This window comes from Pogona vitticeps, chromosome 3 (assembly GCF_051106095.1).
Source record: "Pogona vitticeps strain Pit_001003342236 chromosome 3, PviZW2.1, whole genome shotgun sequence".
NCBI classification, from domain to species: domain Eukaryota; kingdom Metazoa; phylum Chordata; class Lepidosauria; order Squamata; family Agamidae; genus Pogona; species Pogona vitticeps.
Genome location: NC_135785.1, coordinates 161,317,602 through 161,344,580, shown reverse-complemented (window position 1 = coordinate 161,344,580; position 26,979 = coordinate 161,317,602). Strand labels below are relative to the sequence as shown.

General features: G+C 43.8%; 1 protein-coding gene across 2 annotated transcripts in view; it reads right to left on the bottom strand.

The window, feature by feature from the left end:
• The window catches only part of ITGBL1 (integrin subunit beta like 1), a 223,911-nt gene that overhangs the window by 11,886 nt on the left and 185,046 nt on the right, over positions 1 to 26,979 (bottom strand). For both annotated transcript variants that reach the window (XM_078391412.1, XM_072994646.2), the window contains one exon: positions 1,525 to 1,641. In XM_078391412.1, the coding sequence (XP_078247538.1) occupies positions 1,525 to 1,641 (117 nt within the window). The remainder of the gene's footprint in view (positions 1 to 1,524; positions 1,642 to 26,979) is intronic.

The following is a 26,979-nucleotide window of genomic DNA, read 5'->3' as shown; positions in this document are numbered from 1 at the left end:
TGAGCCAACGTGTAAGTCATACTCCAAGTGAAGAATAGTTTGTTAAAAAAAGTCGGGATGGTGTCAAACTAGATGTGGTTTGCTAACATGTATCTGTCGTACGACATCTATACAATCTGCTCTTCATTTCCACCTGCAAAAATCTGACAATATGCAACTGAAAAGTTGGGATGACTCAGACATAAATGAGCCTTGCACACTCCTTGCCCTCTTTATTCTCTGGGGCAGCTATGAGGAAGAGATCAAAAGTGGGCCACTGTGAGTCTACGCCTCGTGGTGCAGTGGTTAAACCGCTGTACTGCAGCCAAAACTGTGCTCACGACCTGGGGTTCAATCCCAGGTAGCGGCTCAAGGTTGACTCAGCCTTCTATCCTTCTGAGGTCGGTAAAATGAATACCCAGCTTGCTGGGGGGGGGGGCAATGTGTAGCCTGCATAATTAACTTGTAAACCGCCCAGAGAGTGCTTGAAGCACTATGGGGCGGTATATAAGCAGCACCCTTTGCTTTTGCTTTGCTTTGTGAGTCTGCACGTCTTTCCCCTATGCCCTCCAGCTGTAGGTCTGGTTGCACATTTTGGGAAACAAGGTGGAAGTTTTCATAGTTTCCAGAATTCTACAGCTTACAGAACCATGAAGAGTTGAAAGCCTGTAGCACATGGGGGCTTTCTGTTCCCCTGAAACGTCTCCTAGCTATTAACTAAAGAGTTCAAGACGGCCCATTAATTCAGATTACAGATCTTTGGGTCATTCCTGTGTATCTTATCCATCATCATTTACAGCCTTTTAAAAAAAAAGCTAATTTGTTACTAACTGTTCATTTCAATTACATTTGCTGGTCAGTTTGACTTATAGCAACTTTTTTATATGTTTTTCTAGGTGTACTCAGAAATGATATATCATTCTCTTCATCTGGGGGCACCCTGGGACTATGCAGCTTGCTCAAGGTTACACAGACTGGCTTCTCTCCCAGTCAGCTCAAGTTGGGAATCAAATTCCCAAACTTTAGCTCTGCAACCAGCCACCCAACTCACTGTGCCATTCAGGCAGCCTACATAACTGGGAGCTGCTGGAGGTCAGATGTATAGGTCATTTGTAAGCAACCTTTCTTGATAAACTGAAACCAGGAATTATGCTGGACATATTTTTTTTTTAATTCCAGTGTGGATAACACATGACCCGTGGCTCCTTGCAGCCTGTGTTGCTCCCTTTGCTGCTGTATTTGCCATCAGACAGCTAAAACTGGTGGAGCAGCAAGTGCATCCTCCCTCCATTCATATTTTAAACACAAGCAGCTCAAAACATGTTCCCAGAAGCCTCCTGGAATGGCAACTTGGCTTTTAAAAAGGATGCACACTCCCTGCAGACCTTGTGAAAATGAGACCTCCCCCTCTCCACTAGCCTCCAAGCATGAGGCAATGATGGAACAGCAAATTCCATAATCCGGCACGTTGAGTAAAGTAAAGTTCCAGGTGGGTTCAGGGACCAATACCTGTCCACTTCTGGTTTAATTTTAAGGATATCTTACCGCTACAAACGTTGCCATCTATGTCTTCACACTGTCGATCATCACACTCGCAGATTTTGCCATATATTTTGGATTCTCCTGGAGGGAAACAGGTGCACTGGCCACATTCACATTTGCCTGTAACAACAATTACCCGTTAAGTCCCATGCAACTAAATGGTTATTAACAATCAAAGGCTCAAACTTATGAAGGAACGTAAACATTGTCACAAATTCTAAATTGAGTAAATTCCAGAAAGGGAGTTGTATGAAGGCTCCCTCCTGTGTCAGAAATACAACAAACAGCCTTACACCAGGTTAACATGACCACCAGGCACAGTGAGGTGGTGGCATCAGGCAGCAGATGTGGGAAGAGGCAGCAAGCTCTTAGAAGAGTCTTTTCTGTACCTCCTAGCTTAGCCTATTAAGCTGTGATGGATGATGTTGTCCCACTTTCAGTGGTGAAGATGGATTCATTTACTGGTCCAGTCAGCTTTTGTGGGTGGAATAAAAGCAGACAGCAAGTTGTTCTTTGTCTTAGATATCAAAGTTGTTGGTCAAGCCATGCAGGGCAAGCACTTCCCAAAATATTTTTTCCAAGATCAAAGAAGGAACATCCCACATACAAGCAACCCAGTCAACACTAAGTAGGCCTGCAAGATCAGCCACAGCCCATGGTCCAGACTTCGAAGACAACACCTGAAACTTGGAGTGGGCACTTGTGATGTCTCAGAAGCAAGGCAGGCAAGGTTTGGGAGGATGAGTTTCCTTCCCCAGGCCTTGCACTTCTGCAGTGCAGCAAGTCACAAAGGACCAAACATCAGCAAGACAAAAAGCCAGGAGCAAGGGAAGAGGACTGGCAGAGAGCCAATCCGATGGGTACATGCACAGGGAGCGGTTGGGCCATTTGGCGCAAATGCCCCAAAACACTTTCAAGCTGGACCAGCAAGCCTTGGCGCCAGCTGGGAATGTATAGAAATGGATGTTCAGACTTGAGAACTACTGTACCTCAAGCAGTGCTAGTTGCCCTGATATTAGTCTCTCCAGCTGGAGGTGTGAAGAGCAGCAGTTCTCTGAGATGTCAGCCTTGGCAACCCTAAAACTAAGTATAGTTTCTCCATTTTATAAATCATACTACTTTCAAAATCTAAGAGTCCTAGTGTAGAATGTCCTGACATGGCGCCACATTTAAATTCTCTTGATGATTTCAAATATTTTGAGAGGCACAACAAAATGCTAATAAATAACAGACCTCTCTCACGCTCTGCACAGATGTACAGACAAACAAGTCATTCCTAGTTTCTGTCACACAAAGACAGATGGCATTATGTAATTGGTATTATTTAGGGGTGGCTTTACATGTTACTTTTGACAAATCCCAGAATCATATCTTGGGAACACAAGCAGAGAGCTGGACTTGTAAGATCAGTGTAGTATATTCACTGAATAAAGTATACGCTAAAATTCTCTGTAGTACAGTATTCTTCACCATTAAGAAAAAAAAATCTTCCCCTTCCCTCATCAGCCAGCAGCTGATTTGCTTCACAGACAAAAAGAACAGCTTAGTCCAACACAGCGCAGGACTAAATTTCAAGTCACAGCACAAAACAGACTTGCCCACTGGGCCAAAGAAATCCAAGAGCAACAACAACAGAACAGGAGAGCAAATTTTCAGGACCCAGAGTGAGATAATTTCATCAGCTGTACAATTTTATCAAATGTGTGTGCTGCAGAAATAAGAGCTGGCCTGTTGGTGCTGGCTGGAATATCTTGTTTTGCATTGTGAGAGCCACACTTTCAAGGCAAATGTGATCATTTGAGTAATCAGAGACTTGTGTAAAGCTGAAAAGGGATCAACACTTCACCCATGCACTCTTCTCCTTACTGGAATAACAGCTTTGCCATAGCAACCCTGTTACACTGTAGAAAAAGACACATCCTCAATTTCCTTTAAAGGTGCAAGGCAGCCAGAGGAAACAATTAAATCATTCAGAGCGACGATAATTTAGACTTTTGGCAAGCAGATGTAGTACAGATAAGTGACAGAGAAGATCTCTCAGTGGCTCAATTTGGTATAAACTCAACATTTACAAGCTTTCCTGGAATTTTTGTTCAAAACCAAATCTGTTTTTCTTGAGACTGTGTGTGCTTATGAGATGGTGCACATGGCACCCTCCTCTACTGCCCCTGGCAATAATCATGCCAGAGAGACTCTTCACAATTCAATTGCCACTATTTCCCTCAAGCAAAAACAATTTGTCTTGAATGCGGAACAGTAACTTCATGAAACATTCATATAACAATTCAACAGATATATTATTTCACAAACAAAAAGACTGATACGTTTGGTGGTCTGGTTTCACATCAATCAATGAGAATTTCCTTGTTAAGTAAAGCATACACACAGCCCCTTTTCTCAAAAACCAAGGAAAGTAAGCAAGCAAGCAAGTCCTTTTTTCAAACGAACCCCAAGAACCAGGGGTTGAGCATGAACAACTAATATAGCTGCTTTTGGCCAGATTGATTTGTGTTCTGGCCCCTTGTTAGTCCTGTGTCCTGCCTGGTCTTGTCTTCCCACTTGGCTAATCCTGTTTAACCTTTGTATCTGTGAAGTTTCTCAGTCATCCAGGTGAGGTTATCTGGAAGCTGAGTCATGGCAACTGGACTTCTTTCTTATTAGGCTGAAACACTTCACTACTCATCCAAGTAACTTCTTCACTCAGTGGACAGCTGGTAGGAGATCCCTGATATATCCTCCACATTGGTTTCACTTTCCTCCATTTAACCTACACCTATCCATTACAGGTTTTCCACTTAAAATTGTGTGCAAATTGCAGGGGTGTTTTTCATACCTGGCCCGTTTGATAATACCTCATCATGAGATTCATGACTCAATTATTTGATGAATAATTAACTGGCAGTTCTATGCGCAGCAGAAGAAAGAAGTTAAACAAAAGAGAGAAAGACGAAAAAGCCACAAAATGTTTGTGCACTTCTATGTTGTTTAAACAAATGGTTGTGTTTCAGAGTCTCTCTTTTGCAAATCAACAAATGAAGATAAAAACAAAAGTAAGAGCCTCTCTCTTTTTTCATTTGTGGTAACATGAAAATCCCATCCCTAAAAAAACACAATGTTGACCATTGAAGAAATTTTGTCCCCGGGCCCTTAATGGTGGCTGCCTAAGTTGCCTTATCCAGATGAACACCAATCTTCTCTTATACCATTTTAGGAAGAAAATGGGAATGGTGTCTATGGGTTGGCAATGAAATGCAGATAATATTTCCTTGTGATGCATGAAGGGGAATGAGCAGCTTTTTTTTAAAGTTGGGGGTAATATACTATGTTAGTTTTCCATTAGAAAAACTTTTGTATTTGTAGACACTTATGTCTACACCTTGAATCATATTCTTGTGACAGGGAACTTCATCAGTGGTCACTCTTATGGGATCCTATATGTTCTTATTATTGCAAAAAGAGCTATATTTCAACTTTGGAAGGATAGATACCATCCATTGGTCAGTAGCTAAAGGATCTTTGTGTTTTACTCAGATATAGACGTACACTTTATGTCTAGCACATAATTATATCCTATGTACTCCCCGTTGCTCTACATGTTTGTCTTTTCTCTGTTTTTCCATCCTCTTCCTTCTTCTTCTTCTTTCAGTAACTGAACTTAAACACGTGACGACTACACACACACACACACACACACACACACACACACACACACACACACACACACACACACACACACACACACACACACACACACACACACACACACACACACACACACACACAAGAATGGGGGTGGTGGAACACTGAGTCCACAAACAGAGATTCAGTGCCCAGTCACTTCCTTTTTGTAAGCCCAGATGAGAAGGTCAAGGCTTTGAAGTCATTTTACAAGGAAGGACTATGAGAATGAATCTTTTGCAGTAATTAAGTTGTCGATTGCAATCAAGCAATGGAATAATATATTTTTTTCATAATGTGTCTGACCTTTCCATTACATTTCATATTAAAAGAAAAAAAGAAAAGTCCTCAACTACCTCCTTGCCAACACACACACACACATATTCGAACACACAGAAACACAGAGGAAAACACTTTGTCCTCTTGGTTCTGCCTATGGACTGCAGGACAGCTGGTGAGAAGCCCCCACATTGCCAGTTTTAGGAGTCAGCTGCTTCCTGGACCCAACCCGTGTCACCGAGGTATGTGTTTGTAAGGAATATGCCAGCAGGAATATCTCCCAAGGAAATCCAGATCCTGCCTTTTCTTTTTATTTCCTCTTTCACTGCTGCTGCTGCTGCTGCTGTTTTGTGGCATGACAATTGTTGCTGTTGGATGTGCTTACTGGAAGATTAAACTCCTGAATACATTTGCCTGGGAGAAAGCCCAACTGAACACAATCAAGAATCTTAGAGACCTTTTGTGGACTACAACCTACTTCATCAGACGCTGCTGTCCACAAAAGCTTATGCCGAAAAGAGGTTGTTAGTCTTTGAAGTCCCACAACTTGTTGAATTTACAGCAATAGATATGGCTATCCCCACCTCGACCCCAGTGAACACAATGTGGTTTACATCTAACTATCCATATAACTGCATTGTTAGAGAACAGTCCTATGGTACAGTACTTGTAACTGTGTGCCAAGGTCCATAGGATACCACTATTATTATTTGATACCCTATGCCAGTCCAAAAGTATGTGCTTATACTCATTTCTTAAAATCAGTTGGAGGGAAAATAGATCACAAGTTGGAAGGTGGTGCATTCCATAGTCAAGCAACCACACAGGAGAATATCATCTCCTGCATGCTTGTTAGGTGGGCTTCAAAAACTGCTGGTATTTTAAAGAGGGTCTTTCCATCTTTACAGGGTCATAATGACACGGGTGGACCTTTAGACAGATGAGCTCCAAGGGGTTTAGGGCTTTAAAGGTTAAACACAACACCTTGATTTGAGCTCAATAAATCACTTGATGACCACGGCAGGTGGTTCCATATTGGGGCCATATGGCCATGATATCCTGCAACAGTTAACAGTCTAGCTGCAACACAGCCTTGTGGCGCAGTGGTTAAACTGCTGTACTGCAGCCAAAACTGTGCTCACGACCTGGGGTTCAATCCCAGGTAGCCGGTTCAAGGTTGACTCAGCCTTCTATCCTTCCGAGGTCGGTAAAATGAGTACCCAGCTCGCTGGGGGGAGGGCAATGTGTAGCCTGCATAATTAACTTGTAAACCGCCCAGAGAGTGCTTGAAGTGCTACAGGGCGGTATATAAGCAGCACGCTTTGCTTTGCTTTACATTGCACCAAATTCCAAATTCTCTTTGAGAGCAGCCCCACATAAAGTTAATTACAATAGTAAAGACATGGGTGACTGCTGCTAAGTCAAGCCAGCTCAGAAAAAGTTGTAGCTGGCATGGTAGGGTTAGGGTGGCCATCATGATGCTAATTCAGTGCTGCAATGAAGTCAAAGACTGATTCTGTCCTTTGTAATAAAAGGCACTCCTCATTCCCTCTGCCACCTGGAAGTCCAGCAACAGTGCAGAGTCAAATATCACTCCCAAACTATTCACCTGACCTGTCAGGGGGACAGCAACACTTCCTAAGTTGAGTCCCAATTTCCAGATCAGAGTTTCTACTGACCAGCAGCACCTCCACCTTGTCAAGTTTTAGTTTCAGCTTGTTCACCCACCTCCAGCTTATTACTGAGCTCAGGCAATATTCAAGGGTCCTGGGCTGACTGCTTCCTCAGGGTTGGGGGACAAGGAGCAATAGAGCTGGATGTAATCCTTGCAAAGCTCCAAGTGACCTCTCCCAGCAACTTCATATAAATAAGATCAGAGATAAGATGAATCATGGGGATCCTCATGTTGAACAGTATCTCCCCAGCGCCACCTTTTGTGTATGTCCTGACAGGAAGAATCAGAAACATTATAATACGGTTAATATAGAACCCAATACCTAACCTAGCTAGGAGATCCAACAGTATACCGTGGTCAATGATACCAAATGCCGTTGAAAAGTCCTGGAGAATAAGGTTATGTTCCCCTTATTCAGTCTCCAGTGTAGGTTATGTACCAAGGCAGCCAAAGCTGCCCCATAACCCAGCTAACAACCAGGCTGAAATGGGTACAGATAATCATAATCACCCAACAGTGCCTGACATTGCAGGGTCACCACCTTCTCAACCACCCTAGCCAAAAAGTGGTAAATCTGAGACAGGCCTATAATTAATTAAAACTTCCAGGTCAAGGGCAGAATTCTTTATGAATGGTTTTATGACAACTTCCTTTAGGCAGAAAGGGACAGACTGTTCCTTAAGGAAGCCACAGCATCAGTTCCATCATGGAAGGATTTAATTATCCAGAAGGGGGAAAGCATTGAGGGAGCATTCCAAGCATTTTGTCCACGTTCTTGGGATCTACAAAGTGAAAAGAATCCCAATGCCAGAGCCCAAATCAAAGTGAATTTGATGAACCTTATCTACAAAAAGCATGCTGATTATATACCGCCCCATAGCACCTAAAGCACTCTCTGGCCAGTTTACAAGTTAATTATGCAGGCTACACTTCCCCCCCTCCCCGCCGCCAGCAAGCTTGGTACTCATTTTACCAACCTTGGAAGGGTAGAAGGCTGAGTGAACCTTAAGCCAGCTACCTGGGATTGAACCTGATGTTGTCACCACAGTTAGGCTGCAGGCCAATGTGGCCAATGTGCCACAAGGCTCCTTTGTTCATAGCAAATTGTTCACAGAGAGCAGCCAACTCTGGTTAAGGGGATTTTGCACAATTGGGAACACATGACTATTATCTAGATCTAATAGTAGCGGAGATACAGACTTTCTTAGCAACCTTTGCCTCTGCAAGGTATCTTTTCAAATGCATTACAGCAAAGATCAAAACCTGACTCATCTCGAGTTGTCCTCCAGTGATGCTTTGGCGTCCACACTTTTTGTTTGATTGCTCTTGGCTCTTTGTTGAACCAGGAAGCTCAACCAGTTCTGTAAGTGGGGAGGGAGTGCTTAAGAGTGATAGTTAGGAGTCCATCATCCTAACTATTCCTATATTCCACGGATCAGTCAAGGCTTCAACATTATCACTAATAGGCAAGGTAGGAAGCTCCCCAAGTGCATTCAGGAAACTATTGCTATCCATCAGTTGCTGCAGCAGGCCATCTTCATAGCGGTCCACTAACCTTGTAGAGATTCATGCCAGTTGCCAGCACAAAATTATCCAGATGGTGGTCTACCCATGATAATGAAGTCACAGTTAACCCTTCCACCTTCAGATCACCACTTCCACTAGGCAAAATAATCAGATCCAATGTATGCTCTCCCACATATGCGGTGCCAGATACCAATTAGGACAGGTCCATGGTTGTCATGGAGGATGTCAAATCCTGAGCCACTCCTGACCAAGCGACCTCAGCATGAATGTTCAAGTGCCCTACAACAATAAGCTTGGGGTAGTCCAACGCCACACCATAGATTGCCCCAGATAGCTCAAGGAGGGAGACTCTTGGGCAGTGTCTCAGCACGTCCTAGCTACTCAGGAACAGCAGCATTCATTCAAAACTGACACGGGTGGCTAGAGCTTCAGGCTAGTGGACTGTATTTTTATAAACTGCAACCACACCACCTCCTAACCCTGGGCTGTATCATAAAAGTAGTCTTGTGGGCAAGGCTGCATGAAACAACACATCCCCTTTCTTTTTTCAACCAGATCTTTGTGATACAAGCCAACTCCACACCTTCATCCAGAACTGCATCCTGAATGATTGAAGATTCTCCTGCAAGACTTGGAATTAAGGACTTTTAACCTGGAGGGTCCACCTTCATTGTAACCTTGGCTTCTTTTGAAAGATTCCAACGCAAAAGGAAGCCAGTTAATGGCCTGCTCTCCTTTCCCTCTTACAACCACCTTGGAATCTCCACAGGAAGCCACCCTGGTGATTATTATTTAAATAGTGGTTCTCACACACCCTTATGTTTCCACTCTTCTTCATGACCTATTACTGCAACAGTGAAGTTCAACCTTTTCTCCTCGCCTCTTTTAAGCCTTTAGCAGCAGGTTGAGCATGCCCACCAGCAGCCCATCTCATTTATCTCAATCCCCAAAGGGAAATTCTTGGTTGCACAGCAGCTGATTTATGGCAGCAGCACGAGGGGCCTGGTCCTGCAACACACTGAGGTGGAGGTACCACAGGCAGAAGTGCACCAGGGAAAAAGCAGGCAGCAGCAGATGACCAAACAGCAGACCCACACTCTCTTCCCCTGGAACAGTTGGCGATGCTTCTCCTCTTGGACATGCTGGCTGTTGCATGCCTCCTTCTATGTGGGCACTCTGGAGCTAGATGAGAATCCCTACTCACAAGCCTTCCCTTTTTATCAGTGGGTTTTTTTGACACCATCAGCCCTTCGTCATTTTCCAATGGACAACGGCAGAGAGGAAGGAAATAATGGGATGTAAAGGGGCTGATTCGAAAGACGCCTTGGATTGGTAAGTTCCCGAGCCCTCTTGTCTCCCTGGTACTCTCTCAAAATGTAAACACTCTGCCAACCCTGGAGCTGGTATATCAAAAAAGGGGGTGATGACGGAATCTACCATTGTCCTTTGGGGCTTTGATATGACATTTCTCCCACCCTGGATCCTCTCCAACCAAACTTCAAAATATTTCTTTCTCGCATCTTTCTAACTTGGACCAGGTGCTACTCACTGCTGGTAGTTATTGCTCTGCCATTAAATATAGTGCAGGTAGGATACCAGGACCATACATTTGTATTTCTGAAGAATGCGGGCTCTAAATTCAAAGCTCTAAACATTACGTTAAATGAGCCCAAGCATTCTGAAATGCTCACGATGCTAATCATTCCAAGCAGAGTGCTACTGCTGTGAAAATTTTTTGTTCCGTACTTAGATAAGTGAAGTTGTTATTACTTCTGCACGCAGATGTTCAATTCGCTTCAAAACAAAGTAACACAGAGCTGCGAACTGTGGTGTTTTGGCCCATTTCTTGTATGCACCCCATGAGACTATTATGCTAACATTCGCTATTCTCTTTTTTTAAAAAGAAAAACCATTGAAAAACATCTCATGCTACAAGTAACAGTGAATATAACCTTGACATACATTGCCAAGACCATTAATTACATATATCTGAACCAATTTTCAGATCCCTATAGAGGAGAACAGAAGCTTCTTTGTAAACAGTTTTGATTTAAAGGCAGTGTGCTTCATAGTATATAATTTATAGGAATTTCTTCCCCCTTTTACTGCCTGCAAAACAGCAAAGAAAAAAGTGAATAAGAAGTGTTCCAACAGAAATGCCATTATTTCCTTTTCATTTCTATCACACACAAATTTTCACAACCCTTTTCATTTGGAATTCATATCTTCCCAGCTGCAACAGGGAAATGTGGTTTTACATGAAGTACTTGGGGTCAAATTTCAACATTCATCTGTTGAGCCAAACCTGTTTCCAGAGCAACAAAGCACTCAGCAGTTTTGAACATATTCCTGATATTTCTCCAGTTTTACAAACTGGGAACCACGGCAAAAAGGTAACCGTCATACTGGAGAATGTTGTATTCACAGTTAAGGTTTCAGTGCTTTTTAAGGAAGTCCTCCCCAACATGGTGGCATCCAGAGATGGAGGGCTACCATTTTTATTAGCCCCAAGCTAACTAGGTGGTCCTATGTAACTGGAAGATACCAGGTTGGAGATGACTGATTTAGCTCACTGGTTCTTAACCTTGGGCTACTCAGGAGTTTTGGACTGCAACTCCCAGAAGCCTTCACCATCAACTGTGCTGGCTGGGGTTTCTGGGAGTTGCAGTTCAAAAACATCCGAGTAACAAAGGTTAGGAACCACTGATTTACCTGAACCACCTGTCCTTTTATCAACTATTCAGCCAACCAATTGATTATACTTAAACAAATTTCTGTATCAGCAAAAAGACAGAAGGACGAGATACCTTTTGTTCATTAAAATACTAGTTCTCATTCATTATTAGATGAAACAGCTTTTTAAAATTGTTTCCTTACTATTCTTTATTAGACTCACACGAGCTTTTTCAGAAACCATGAACCCTTCACTCTTGGTTGATATGCATACTGAGAACACCCTGGGGGGTGAGCATTTTGGATTTATTTTATTTTTAAAATGCATTCATGCTTTTAAAAATGCACTAATTCTATTCAGTCTAAATCTGTCTGGAGCCTGAAATACTGCATTGAGTCATACAGTGGAGGACACAAGCTAACTGAGAGGACAAATACTTTTCAAGTGTAGGGGTTTCTTCAAAAGCAGGAAGCTTTTGTATTCCAAATGTTGGAAATTGTGACTCTTCATATGTTGCTGGCTTGCAATTCCTGTCAGACCCTAAAGCTTGGAGTTTACCATAAAGGAATGGTTAGTGGAAGCAAGGTTTTACCTGTGGAGTTCTCTATGCTGGAGGGACTCAGAGGAACTGTAAACATTTGCTAGAGCATATCAACTACTGTTGTTCTTGTTTAGCCATTAAGTCATGTCCAACTCTTCGTGACCTCATGGACCAGAGCATGCCAGGCCCACTGCCTCCCAGAGTTTGATCAAATTCATGTTGGTAGCTTTGATGACACTGTCCAGCCATCTCGTCCTCTGTCATCTCCTTCTCCTCTTGCCTTCACACTTTCCTAACATCAGAGTCTTTCCCAAGGTGTCTTCTCTTCTCACGATATGGCCAAAGTATTGGAGCCTCAGCTTCAGGATCTGTCCTTCCAGTGAGCACTGAGCGTTGATTTCCTTTAGAATGGATAAGTTTGTTCTCCTTGCAGTCCAGGGGACTCTCAAGAGCCTCTTCCAGCACCACAATTCAAAAGCATCAATTCTTCGGCGGTCAGCTTTCTTTATGGTCCAGCTCTCACTTCCATACATCACTACAGGGAAAACCATAGCTTTGACTATGCAGACTTTTGTTGGCAAGGTGATGTCTCTGCTTTTAAAGATGCTGTCAATGTTTGTCATCACTTTCCTCCCAAGAAGCAATCGTCTTTTAATTTCGTGGCTGCTGTCACCATCTGCAGTGATCATGGAGCCCAAGGAAGTAAAATCGGTCACTGCCTCCATATCTTCCCTTTCTATTTGCCATGAGGTGATGGGACCTGTGGCCATGATCCTAGTTTTTTTGATGTTGAGTTTCAGACTGTTTTTTGCACTCTCCTCTTTCACCTTCATTAAGATTTTAATTCGTCCTCACTTTCTGCCATCAGAATGGTATCATCTGCATATCTGAGGTTGTTGATATTTCTTCCGGCAGTCTTAATTCCAGTTTGGGATTCCTCCAGTCCAGCCTTTCGCATGATGTATTCTGCATATAAGTTAAACATGTAGGGCGACAATATACAGCCTTGTTGTACTCCTTTCCCAATTTTGAACCAATCAGTTGTTCCATATCCAGTTCTAACTGTTGCTTTGTGTCCCACATATAGATTTCTCAGGAGATAGATAAGGTGATCAGGCACTCCCATTTCTTTAAGGACTTGCCATAGTTTGCTGTGGTCCACACAGTCAAAGGCTTTTGCATAGTCAATAAAGCAGAAGTAGATGTTTTTCTGGAACTCTCTGGCTTTCTCCATAATCCAGTGCATGTTAGCAATTTGGTCTCTAGTTCCGCTGCCCCTTCGAAATTCAACTTGTATTTCTGTGAGTTCTCAGTTCACATACTGCTGATGCCTGCCTTGTAGGATTCTGAGCATAACCTTGCTAGCGTGTGAGATGAGTGCAATTATACAGTAGTTGGAGCATTCTTTGGCCCTGCCCTTCTTTGTGATTCGGATGTAGACTGATCTTTTCCAATCCTCTGTCCACTGCTGTGTTTTCCAAATTTGCTAGCATATTGAGTGTAACACCTTAACAGTGTCATCTTTTAAGATTTTAAATAGTTTAACTGGAATGCCATCACCTCCACTGGCCTTGTTAGCCAAGCTTTCTAAGGCCCACTGGACTTCACTCTCCAGGATGTCTGGCTCAAGGTCAGCAACCACACTATCTGGGTTATCCGGGACATCGAAATCTTGCAGGTATAATTCCTCTGTGTATTCTTGCCACCTCTTCTTGATGTCTTCTGCTTCTGTTAGGTCCCTACCATTTGTTCTTTATCATGTCCATCTTTGCACAAAATGTTCCTTTAATATCTCCAATTTTCTTGAACAGATCTCTGGTTTTTCCCTTTCTATTGTTTTCCTCTATTTCTTTGCACTATTCATTTAAAAAGGCCCTCTTGTCTCTCCTTGCTACTCTTTGGAAGTCTGCATTCCATTTTTTGTAACTTTCCCTGTCTCCCTTGCATTTTGTTTCCCTTCTCTTCTCTCCTATTTGTAAGGCTTCATTGGACAGCCACTTTGTTTTCTTGCATTTCCTTTTCTTTGGGATGGTTTTTGTTGCTGCCTCCTGTACAATGTTATGAGCCTCCATCCACAGTACTTCAGGCACTCTGTCCACCAAATCTAGTTCCTTAAATCTGTTCTTCACTTCCACTGTATTCATAAGGGATTTGATTTAGATTATACCTGAGTAGCCCAGTGGTTTTTCATACTTTCTTCAGCTTAAGCTTGAGTTTTGCTATAAGAAAGTGATGATCAGAGCTACAATCAGTTCCAAGTCTTGTTTTTGCTGACTGTATAGAGTTTCTACATCTTTGGCTGCAGAGAACATAATCAATCTGATTTCGCTGTTGCCCATCTGGTGACGCCCATGTGTAGAGTCACCTCTTGTGTTGTTGGAAAAGAGTGTTTGTGATGACCAGCTTGTTCTCTTGACAAACCTCTATTAGCCTTTGCCCTGCTTTGTTTTGAACTCCAAGGCCAAACTTACCTGTTGTTCCTTTTATCTCTTGTCTCTCTACTTTAGCATTCCAATCCCCTATACAGTGGTGCTTCGCGTTACGACATTAATTCGTTCCAGTGAAATCGCTGTAGAACGAAAATGTCGTAATGCAAAATTAAAAAGTCCATAGAAACGCATTAAAACCCAATTAATGCATTCCTATGGGCTTTAAACTCACCATCCAGCAAAGATCCTCCATAGCGCTGCCATTTTCACTGCCCATGCAGCGAGGAATCCATCCCAGAAAAGACCAGGGAGCCATTTTTTTTAACCCGGTGGCCATTTTGAAACCGCCGATCAGCTGGCCGAAAATCGTCGTTTTGCGAGAATCGGTTCCCGAAGCAGGGAACTGATCATCGCAAAGCAAAATTCCCCCATTGAAACCATCGTAAAGTGATTGCTTTTGCGATCGCAAAAATTTCGTCGTGATGCGATTTCGTCGTTAAATGGGGCATTCATCTTGCGAGGCACCACTGTATACAATTTAATACACTTTAAAATAAATGAAGTCTTATGACTATAACAGTCTAACTGCATTTTATGCTATGACTTCTTGTGTTTTGTTGCTGTTGCTGTTGTGTGCCCTGAAGTCTCTTCCAACCTATAACAACCCTATAAGTTTGTGACCTCCAAATATTTTGTCTTTGTGTTCGTCACCTTGCTTTTGCAGTTTCTTTTTAAACCAGTATTCTTGAAGAGAATGGATGCATCTTAATCTGGTGTCTCAGCTTTGACGATTCTGCATTGTGGGCCCGTGCATGGAATCTAGCCTCCTGATATAAGTTACTGTTAGCTTTCCCAGCACTTTCAACTCAACTCACCATACTGAGGTGTGCATAATCAACCAATGAATCCTACTTTAGATGTTTTGAAAGAATGACTAAAATATACACTGCCAATATGTGTCCAGTGATATTATCTATACACTGTCCACCATTTTCCAATATTTTAATCCTTATAAAGTATTATCATCTGTCGATGAAGTTGCTGTAATGAGAACTCAAATCTTTACCTCAGCAGTTTACACAGCAGCTAGTATTTGCACATTTATCATAACCACCTGCATCCTAGAGGGTGAGCTAAATTCACAAGGCACTTACGTAGTGCCTTTTAACTGGGCTCTGCTCATCCTTGACTTGCAATGACAAATCTATGGGGAATTGGTAAGCCAAGGTGACCCTCGGTTTTCACTGGGGACCCAATTTATAGCCCAGAGTGCCAAGTGCCAGGATGCAGGGTGTTTTCTTCTTGGGTGCCCTTGCACAGCTGCAGAGTTCCAGGGGGATCACTATTTGGCATCCAATTGGGGGTGGGGGTGGTGCTGCTGTGACCAGATTTGGCAGATGATTTAACACACACACATACAGTACCCTCTGGCAGTTGCTCACTCAAACAGTGGCCTTCATCCTCATTACTTCTATTTCTGCAATAAACTGTTCATGGTATTAAGGTGTGTATATCTATTTGTGGAATGGGGGAGATTGGATTGGTGCATAAACTTGGATTACTGTGATGTTGAAAGGTCTGTCTTGCAAACCTTTGCAGCTGGCTAGCCCTGCCTTGTCACATAGTTTTTGGGCTGGATGTCGCTTCTTTCCCCCTCGTTTTTGCTCCTTTTCTAGTCTGCACCCCATGGACGAAGTGACACAGCTTACAGTCTTAGCCTCATGCCAGTGGACACAGCGGGAGTAAAAGTTGCTTCCATGGAGACCAAAGTCCCAAATCATTTATGAGCATTTATTCTGGCATACTCCCACTGGGTGAGAGTAGGAGTTCAGTCTGTGCCAAGCATGCAGGGGGAGGAATTCTGAAACAACAACAAGAACAAAACTGGATTCAGAAAAGTATAACACAAAATAAAAAGGCTGGGCAGCAGTAGAATGCTAAAGAATTCACACTAGCTGTATGAAAATAGCATCTCACCATCTAGAAGTCTCTGTCAGATTGGCAAGCAAAAATTTTACTCTTGAGCTGGAAAATATACTCTCAAAGGCCTTCCCATTATCCTTCATCACTCAGCAGGCTGTCTGAGACTGATGGAAACTAGGCTCCCAAAATATTTAGAAAGCCCCATGTTTCACACTCTGTCTCCAAGTTTTGATAAGCACAGAAAGAAGTACAAGTATATCAAAATGATAGCTTACAGAAGGCCAAGATTTGGACCAACATCCATACATGGGGGCCCTCCTGACATTCCTGTTGTATCCCTAGCGTGGGAACAGAAAAGGCCTGCTGTACTGCATTCAGTTTCCAACTTGCACAGAATATTTGACAGGCACATCAGACCACCATATACTGGATGTTTTTTTTCCAAACTGAATCTCACATAGCTATGTAAAATCGATCCCAAAGGAATCTTGAGGATACAAAGAATCTATGTTTCACTTTCTATAACACTTTTTTCAAGGACAAGTTCCTTTCATCACGTTTCCACACTAGTTTGCCTTTTTTAAGTGTGTATAAAAACTTTGAAGCATATTTTCCTCTAATATAACATACTGGCTGAAATTCTGTTGCTTAGCATAATAATTCACAACTAGAGTAGGCCCATTGAATCAAAAACATACAGAAGAGTTGACTCACCAAGTCCACACAAATTCAGTGGGCCTACTCTTGTTGCAACTCACTGTGCTAAACAACAAGATTTCAGCCATTGTTTACAGAAACATTTTCTCCTATTGTACACATTTTTATGAATGTTTCCCCAATGTACAAAATATCTATATTTTTTTAAACCAGAATCCTGGTTGCTAAAATCTGGAGAAGCTCAAAACCCAAAGGATAAGTGTATTTAAATTAATGTATTCACTTGAAACACCAAAGGAGATTGTTTCACATTAAACTGCAAAACAATTTTTGCTTGATTTTGACATTTAAAGCCTTCAAGTATTTAAGACAGGAATAACGGAAGGGCCATATTCTTTCACACCACGGAAACTTCCAGAGAGATTCACCTGTCGCCAACATGATTATCATCAAGGTCACAAACAAACCAACAACAACAACAAATTCACCACTACCAGCAGCATATTTTGTTTTTAACTTTCAGTTTGATTTGGGGATGATCAAAAGGGGCACCATACCTGAGGATGAACTGGGGGGAACAAAACGTTTATGAACGAGGGGCGGGGTTACCATTGACAATGAAGCATTTTCAGGAATTTCTCATTTTTTTTCCTACTACATGGAGATCACCGTTATGCTCCCTTCCCATAGACCTAAATGTCTCTGGAACCACACTTGTCCTGACTAGCTTGGGAACAAATCCATTGCAATCAGTTGGATTTCCTTCCCAGCAGACACTTATAGGGTTGCACTGTATATCATGATGTACAAGGCTAAAGGACAAAACAGATATTAAGAGGAATGCTTATTCACTACAGTTAATTAAATTTTTTTATCCCATAGTGGGTTTTCCTTAGAGATACATGCCCTTCCACATTTACTTTCCAATGACCAAAACAAAAAAAGGATATTAAATGGAAGATACAGAGGTGATGAAAATCACATGCAGTGTCCAACATATGCCTTTCAGCACTTAAGGAATCACCTTTTTTAAAAAAATTGTTAGTTACATGGTCTGTTTCGATACTTATTTACCCAATAGGGGCTGCTATTCTCCTCCCTTCCCAATTCATTAAATATAATGCTGTAGCATGAAAGAGTAGAATTTCATTGACATGGGGGTGACAGGAGGAAACACACATCTGTCAGGAGGAGTTTCATTATGTCAGTGACAGTAATTATTTCCCCCCAAACATAAGACAATCCATCGCCATTTCTTATCAATGATTTTACAAGAGAATCCATCACTGTTCCTCTTCTCCCACAATAAGCAGCCTCTCCTGAAAGTTTAGGAAAATATCATCCACCTGGGGTGGGGGGAGCATCTCTTTTTGCCACCCACAAACAAGTGCATGTGTGGATTAGGGAGGGTGGATTTTATGTCAGCTCTCCAAGGTGGTAAATCAGTGATGGGTGGTTGCTGTTCTACAACCCTGCCTTTTCCACACTTTACCAGATTGGACAAAAACTAAAAGAGAAAGACAAAAAGACAAAACCGCTGTAGTACCTCAAAGATGAACTGTTATATTTTAATGTAAGCTTGTATGGACCTTCTCTGCCCACTTTTCCAGACAGGTCAGTTGCAGGTCACTTTATCAGTGGCAACCCTGTGCTGAGACATTTTATGGTGAATTTTGTAAACGGCTTTCAACATTTCTTTATTGAAGAAGTAGCCCTAAATTGTTTTAAATAAAATAAACAAATAACTAAAAGGTTGTGTGAAGCTAAAAGAATGTTGCTAGGATTTTAGGGAGGGGGTGGAACTGAAGGAGATGGGTTTCCCTCGCGCCACTTGAAACAAACAAAAAAGAATCACACATTTCCTAGAGCACCGAAAACGTCTAATTACTTACATTGCTACAAGTCTCCCTAAGAAATCTCTTGACAGGTAGTAAAAAGTTAGGATTTCCCTCCTTTGGCAGATGCTTCTTCGCAAGCACCTTCCACTTCTATAGAGCTCAGTCTTCAGCACCTCGGTGGCACTGAGCATTTATGCTTCTAAACAGCTTTTGCCTGGGCATGCTTGAAATGAATAGTGCTGCTTTCCCCTCTCATGTCAGTAAGCCAAGATGGATCAGGTGGCCAGCACCAGCTGCTCACAGAAAGAAGTTTGCAGCTGCATGGAAAATGTGATTTCTCTCTCGGGCTTGGGAAAAAAATATTCCTTCTGCATTGAAGTATGGTCATTGCTCATCACTGAAAAACCCCAGGGAATTAAATGTGGCTTGCCACTGCTACAAAATGCTTGAATTGAGCCAGGCTTCAATGATTCTGTGGGACCAGGAAACTGCATTCATAGTGTGTGATGAATGGTTGCTCCTAGAGTTATACAAATCCATTTGTGATGCACGCTGCCAATAACGAAAAGGTCCATCAGTCACAGCTAAGCATGCACAGAGTGGGGCAGTCACTGAACTGGAGAGCAGGCCCTTGTAAATGAGAGCCTTGGAACTACCTTAATTAAAGAGTTTCCCAGTCACCAGGATGTCACCTGGGCTCTTGCAAGTTTTGGGGTCAGAAGCAGGACCCACAGGATCACCCCTTCCATTTGGCAGAATGAGGTAAGCCTGCCTCCTGCTCTCCATAAAGTCCCATGCTGCCTGCAAATGAAGGAGGGGCAGCAGTGCTGAAGTGAAACAGGGGTCGGCAAAGTGATGCCTGCAGACCACAGGTGGCTCCTGCCTCCTCAAAAAAAAAAAAAAAAAAAAATTCTGGGGAAGTTTTCCTAAAAATTAACTAACTATGCCCATCTCCAAGGACTCTGGAGGATCACGGTACATGACTGGCAGGACACAAACAAAGCTTTTTACAGCCCAAAACAGGCCTAGGGGTGAAACTATGGTTCAGATTGTGTCCCCAGCATCTCTGAGGAGTGTGAGTTGTGATTTTGGAACAAAACTGGGGAGGCTCTGGCAGTAGTAGGATCAGAGAGGCAACTCCAGGAAGGAAAAAAGGCCTCCATGCCCCTCAAAATCTGGTCATCCCTGAAGTACAAGTTTCAGCTGCTTGGCTGGCAGGCATTTGAAACCATGATGGAGGAAGTGCCATTTCATCTTGAGCCACAAAACACTGTAGTAGTGCTTAGTGGCTGCTCCCAAGTTATAGAACTCCCTGACCAGGGTGCCTCGACTGGCCAGCACCCTCTTGGCCTTGGACAGACAATTTCATTGGCAAAGCCGTTTCATCTTTATCTCCCCCTACAAGGGAAACAATAAATAAATTTACTGATTAAACTGTTTCCCTCCTAGGGAGAGGTAGAGATGAAACAGCTTAATCAGTAAAGTATATTGCTCAAGCTGCAGCTGAACTTGCTAGGGGCTATGTGTCTCACCTAATTGTCTTTCCCAGTAGCCTCTCTTGGCATTTCAAAAGAAAGGAAAAGAATTAGCTTTCTACACCAGACTTACAAAGTACTGTACAGAACGAGGGCCTGTTTTGAACCAATATGGTGGTATGTCTCTCTGTATTTCTTTTATCCTGCACTGTGGACCTTTTACATTTGACTGTTAGAATGAGGCAAGAGACAAATATTGTCTTTGTGAAGGTCACTGAGGTAGCCTTGTGCCCAGAGGTACTCCACTACCCCATCTACCACTCTGCCATCCCTTGTACGCTAGAACGAAAGGTAAAGATCAGTCCTTGGCCTTAAATTCTACCAGCGCATTTCCTATCTCAGTGCTTTATTTTTCCCACAAGAATGACTAGAGCAATTTACCTCTGGGAGAAAATACAGGCACATAATGGAGGAATTACTTTGGAGTGATGGTTGCACTTTTCATTTTTTCATAGTAATGTCAATATATATAGAAAAAGCACAGTTTGCCCTCTCCCAATTGTATTGTGCATTAAAACCCTTTTATTTTGCCTGACAGAACTTGAAGGAAATGATGAAAAAAAATAAGCTGCTATCTGTCTGCATACTCTGTTCTCTTCTAACTTCTACTTCATAACGTGATACTAGAATATTTTGCCAATTTTGAGGTTTATATCTTTGCACATGCACATGGGGATGAAGACTGTGAATACCTTCTGTGTACATATTGTTCTACACACTGAGGCGAGAACTGACAGCCTGATCCTACTATTTTAAAAACCCTATAATTTAAATCAAGCTTAGCATGTTTCACATTCATTTAAATTTGAGCATTTAAATCAGCATTCCTGCCCTCGGAGGAGTCTTCATCATCTGCCATCCCTCAGGCACTGAGTGAGAAACTGTGAGTGTGCTGCTGCCGGTCACCAGCCTTCCTGGGGGGAGTTTGGCTTGGACTCCCTCGGCCTTGCAGGACTGGGCCCTCGTTGCCTCTGGCTGCCCCACCCCTCCTCAACATCAGCCACCTGGCTGGGGGGGGGGAGAAGGGGCTTTAGAAGGGGTTTTAGAACAGTTTTTTATTGTGATTATCAGTTGCCATTAGGTTACCTATGTAGAGACCGACAGTGGACCTGAGGGAACAGGAAGGGGAGATGGCGTTGGAGGGGGCAGCCATTGAGGTGGTGCTGGGCAGGGGAAGGAATGGCGGTGGGGGTAGAACATGCCCACGTAGGAGAAGAGAGGTTAGATACCTTACATCTATCCCCTCTTCTAGTCCTAACCCCAACCAGATGGTATCAGGTGACCATGTCAGCAAACCCTCGAGCCACATGGTGCTGTTGATGAATGCCAGGTCAGTACAAAATAAGACTGCACTCATCCATGATGTAATTCTGGATGAGCATGCTGACCTGGCGTGCATTACTGAGACCTGGGTGGGAGAGGAGGGTGGTGTTCCCATCTCCCAGCTGTGTCCGCCTAGATACTCGGTCCAGCACCAATGTTGCTTGGAGGGTCGGGGAGGGGGAGTGGCTGTAGTCTATAGGAGTTCTATCTCCTTGACCAGGCTTCCTATCCCTTTGAGAGGAGGTCTTGAGGGCTTGTATTCTGTGTTGGGCTTACAAGACAGATTGGGGATTCTGTTGGTGTACCGCCCACCCTGCTGTGCACCAACAGTCTCCCTGCCTGAGCTGACGGAGGTAGTCTCAGACCTGGTGTTGAGGACTCCCAGGCTGTTGATGCTGGGGGAACTCAACATCCATGCTTGGACCTGGTTTTCTCAACGGGACAGGAAGATGGTGGTCTGGATGTGGATGGTCTGTTTGTGACCCCATTGTCATGGTCAGACCACTTCCTGGTCAAGTTTAGTATATTAGCTTCTTCTCCCCTCTGCAAGGGTGGGGGAATCTATTAAGATGATCCACCCTCAGAGACTAATGGATCCGGATGGTTTCCTGAATGCTCTGGGGCAGTGATCAATGTGACAAACCCAGACCTACTGGGATATGCCACAGTTTCACTAAGCTGCCACCAACCATTCCCTGTAAGAAGTCACACAGACCAGGGATGGATTTTTAACCAATAAAAGAATAAGGTTTATTTAAAACAACACACAGGGAAAATAAAATGATCAGGTGAATAAGATATAGTAACGTGGCTTAGTTTCACTCATACATACACACAGTTTGGTTCACACAGAACCCTTAACTTGAAGCACAGACCCTGAACCTATCAGTTCTGGCTAACCAACAGACACCTGAACCTATCAGGTTGGTACTCTGACACACAGTAGTACCCTGTCTGACACACAGACTCCCACACCAGCTTCTTCTTCCCAGCTGCTGCTTCGTCACATCCCAGCGTCTCCACACACGCTCCACATATATATACAGTACAGCCCCTCCTCCTGATGTCCCGCCTTCCACTCCCCATAGGATGGAACTTTCCCTCCAAACCCATGACAGACAGGTAACATCAGTGCTGTATGTAACACCTCCCCTCTTTATAAGTTGTTTTGTAGGGGGAAAGCTAAGGTGCTTTTTCCCAAAAAACAACCTGGATAAAATACACAAAACAGTTATACATACAATACCATACTTACTTATACTTACATTCTAAGTTAAACATTTACCATATACTTTACATCAATTTACCTTTATTCATACAAACCAAATTCAAAAAAACAGGTACATTTAACCTTTGTCATCAATATATATACATAGTCCATGTTTCTTTCGCCGTCTTCATTCTTCAGGTCTTCTTGACAAGGCGTCAGCAACACAGTTCACTGACCCTCTGACCACCTTCACTTCAAAGTCATAGTCCTGTAGGTTTAAAGCCCACCTCATAAGTTTGCTATTGTGGGTTTTCATTGTCTTTAACCATTGCAGTGGTGAATGGTCAGTGCACAGAACAAAATGTCTTCCCCAGATGTAAGGCTTGGCCTTCTGGATCGCGTAGACTATGGCCAAACACTCCTTCTCCACGGTTGCCAAATGTCTCTCACCTTTTTGAAGTTTCCTACTCAGGTAGGACACTGGATGCTGGTCACCATTCTCATCCTCCTGGCAAAGAACTGCTCCTACCCCGCTGTTAGACGCATCGGTGTAGATGATGAACTCCCTGTCGAAGTCTGGAGCACGCAGCACTGGATAGTTGATGAGCGCCTGCTTCAACCTCTGGAACGCCTCCTCACAGTCGCTGGTCCACGGGATGCGGTCATCAGCCTTCTTCCTCGTCAGATCGGTCAGCGGAGCCGCAATCTCGCTAAACCTCGGGATGAACTTTCTGTAGTAGCCCACCAACCCAAGAAATGATTTGACTTTTTTCTTGGTGTTGGGTCTAGTCCAATCACGAACAGCTTCTATTTTGGCCTCTAGGGGTTTTATCACTCTTCCCCCTACTATGTGACCCAAGTATTTTATTTCTGGGCTACCCAGCTGCAGTTTGCTCTCTTTGCAGGGCCTGGGCCAAAGCACTCCCTCCCCTGGGTCAAAGTGCCTCTCTCTAGCTTTGTGGTCATACCACATTTTCTTTCTGACCTTTTGAGCTTGCAGGGTCTCTGCTGCTAGCTCTAGGTTTCTCTTTAAGTCCTTCCTTAAGGTGTCTATGTATGTCACAACGTCTTGTGGGTCATCCTGGGTGATCTGCTCCCAATTTTGTTTGATCAAATCAAGGGGCCCTTTCACCCTTCTCCCAAATAAAAGTTCAAATGGACTGAACCCGGTACTGGCTTGTGGCACTGATCGATAAGCAAACAAAAGGGATTGCAGCTTCTGGTCCCAATTGTTTGGATTCTCTGCCAAGTAAGCCCTAATCATGCGCATTAGAGTCCCATTGAACTTCTCAGTTAACCCATTACTTTCAGGATGATAGGCAGTGGTTTCCTTGTGTTTAATTCCACAGATTTGCCATAAGCGTTTCATGAGCTTTGATGTGAACGATGCGCCCAAATCTGTGATTATTTCTGAGGCAAATCCCATCCTGGACATATACCCCACCAAGGCATCTGCCACTGTGTTAGTTTCAATGTTAGTCAAGGGAATGGCTTCAGGGTACCTCGTGGCATGGTCCACAATGGTGAGAATGAACCTGTTCCCCCTCTTTGTGGCCTTGGGCAAAGGTCCCACAATATCCACCCCTATGCATTTGAACGGAGTGTCAATCACAGGCAAAGGGCACAACTTTGCTTTGGTCCTGTCGCGGCTATTCCCCTGCCTTTGACACACATCACAGTGTTTACAGAACTCCCTGATCTGCTTCCCTATGTCAGGCCAGTAAAAATTCTGTGTGATTCTCTGCTGTGTTTTGTTCACCCCTAAGTGCGCAGCAAACATGTCAGAGTGCCCCCTTTGTAAGATCATGGGGCGATACTTTTCAGGTACCACTAGCTGACTTCTGATCCCATCTCCCCCTTTTGAGATATTCCTCAGGGTCTCTCTATATAAAATCCCCTTTTTCTCCAGAAATCTCACTGGGGTTTCAGGTGTTAGCTGGGCGTCAGTCACCTGTTCAAAACACTTTTGGAGAGTGGCGTCTGCCTTTTGCTCCTGTCCAAATCTGCTGTCTGTGGTTAAGGTTTCCACCACAGCTTCTGAACTCCCCCCACCTGCTTCCGTCTCTGGCTCATCATTACCCCCCTGAACTGTCCCCGTGGTGGCTTGTGAACGTGTAATCACTAGCACCCGTTTCACATGTTCAGCCAGGTCATTTCCCACGAGCACGGCTGCTGGCAGAGTCGATGAAATCACTAGCCGCCAAACTCCCCTCCAGCCTTGAAAGTTGACAGGTACCTCCGCGACTGGCAGTGAGATTACCTGCCCCTCAATCCCTGCCACCTTCATGCTCTCATTTGGGATCACATATTCCCTAGGAATAATATCTGGATGGCACAGGGTCACCTGAGAACAAGTGTCCCGCAGCCCCCGATACTGACGGTCAAGTATTCCTACGTCCACCCCTGCTGTCTCAAACAACTGAGAATCTGTTCTCACCAGCAGGCAGCGCCTGACCTCTACAAGAGGACCATTTTCCTCAGCCTGATCAGCAGATGTAGCTGTTCCAGATTGAGTAGCCATGGCAACAGGCTCCCTCAGTGACAATGAGCCTTGCTCTTTCTGGACACAGAACACAGCTTTTGGCTTGGTCCCACTCGAATCCTGAGGCACAATTCCTTTTAGCTGCTTTAATTTCTCACACTCTGAGATTAGATGACCCTTTCCTTGACAGAAATAACATTTTCTGCTATATTTTGAGTCTTTCTCATCTTGTTTTGGTTTTCCCTCCAAAATCTGAGGTCTTGGTTTCATGTCTGAGGGCTTCCCTTCACCATGGGCCCCTCCCCCTTGCTGGCTTTTCCCTGGTCCCTGAGAGTACTTGCTGTAGGTTTCTTTAGGTTTTCCCATCGCTTTCCCCTCACCCAAGGGCTTTCTTATTTGGGAAATAAAATCTGCGATCTCGGCTGCTTCTGCCACAGATTTTGGTTTCCTTTCCCTCACCTGGAATTTCAGTTCCCCCTGCAGGACTGAATAGAACTGTTCCAGCGCTATCAAGTCTTTGAGCTGCTGGTAGGTCTCTGTCCCCTCCTGAGATAGCCATTTCTCAAGCAGCCTCACCAATTGGGCCCCCACTTGGGTAAAAGTCTGCTCTGTTTCTTTGTGAGGGACCTGAATCTTTGCCTCAGCTGCTCCGCATTTATCCCATGTCTTGCAAACACCAGTTTTTTAAACTCTGCAAAATCTTTCATCAGTCCCTCTGGCATCTCTGAATAGACTTCGGCCAGGCTACCACTGATTAAAGATCGCATGATGGTCATCTTCTCAGTTTCCCTCACTGAGAAGTCCACAAACGCTCTTTCCACTAAGGAAAAGAACACCTCAGGACAATCTCCCTTGTGGTACACAGGGAATTTCTTCAGGTCAGCTTTAGACAATTGGCCTCCCTCAGAATCCCTATTGTTATTATTGTTCTGATTCATCAGTTCCAATCTTCTTAACTCAAACGCCATCCGTTCTTTTTCCAGAGCAATTTTCTCTCTCTCTAATCTTTCTTCTCTCTCCCTTTCCTCCATTTCAAATTGCCTCATCCTCAGTTCATGCTGTTGGACTATGAGCAATTTTCTGAGTTCTGGGTTCTGTTCTCCCGTGCTGTCGCCTTGCACTGAGCCAAATTCATCCTCAGAACCTTGGTCTACCTGGGGGTCTTTCACTTCACCCATTTCTGCCATTTGGCTTCGAGTCAAGGGCATAATTCCCCCCAGAGCAGGCTGCTTTAAAAAGTCAAGCCTCAAAATAAAACGACCACTTTTTTTTCTCTTTTGCCTCAGAACCAGCTTTCCCTATAGATTGCTGCTGTCCTTCAGCACTACTTGCAACAGTTGCAAGCTAGAGTCTACCCCCCTCTGCTGGGCCTCTCAGCAGACAAGCTAGCTCACTGCTATTTCACAGTTTTGCCTCAGCTTTTTCCCGCCAAAACAGGCTGCCTCAGAGCTCCCTAATCTAGCCCCCAATCCGAGGTTACACGCTCTTCTACCAGTGCACCCCCCCGTGAGGTACACCAAGAAGATTACCTACGTGCTCTCAGATTGTCCCTGACTAGACCCCCCTTGCTCTGGGCACACTTGCCAAGGCTTTGCTGGACCGCTGGACAACTGGACCAGTCGTATCCCACACGCTGGACACCAATCAATGTGACAAACCCAGACCTACTGGGATATGCCACAGTTTC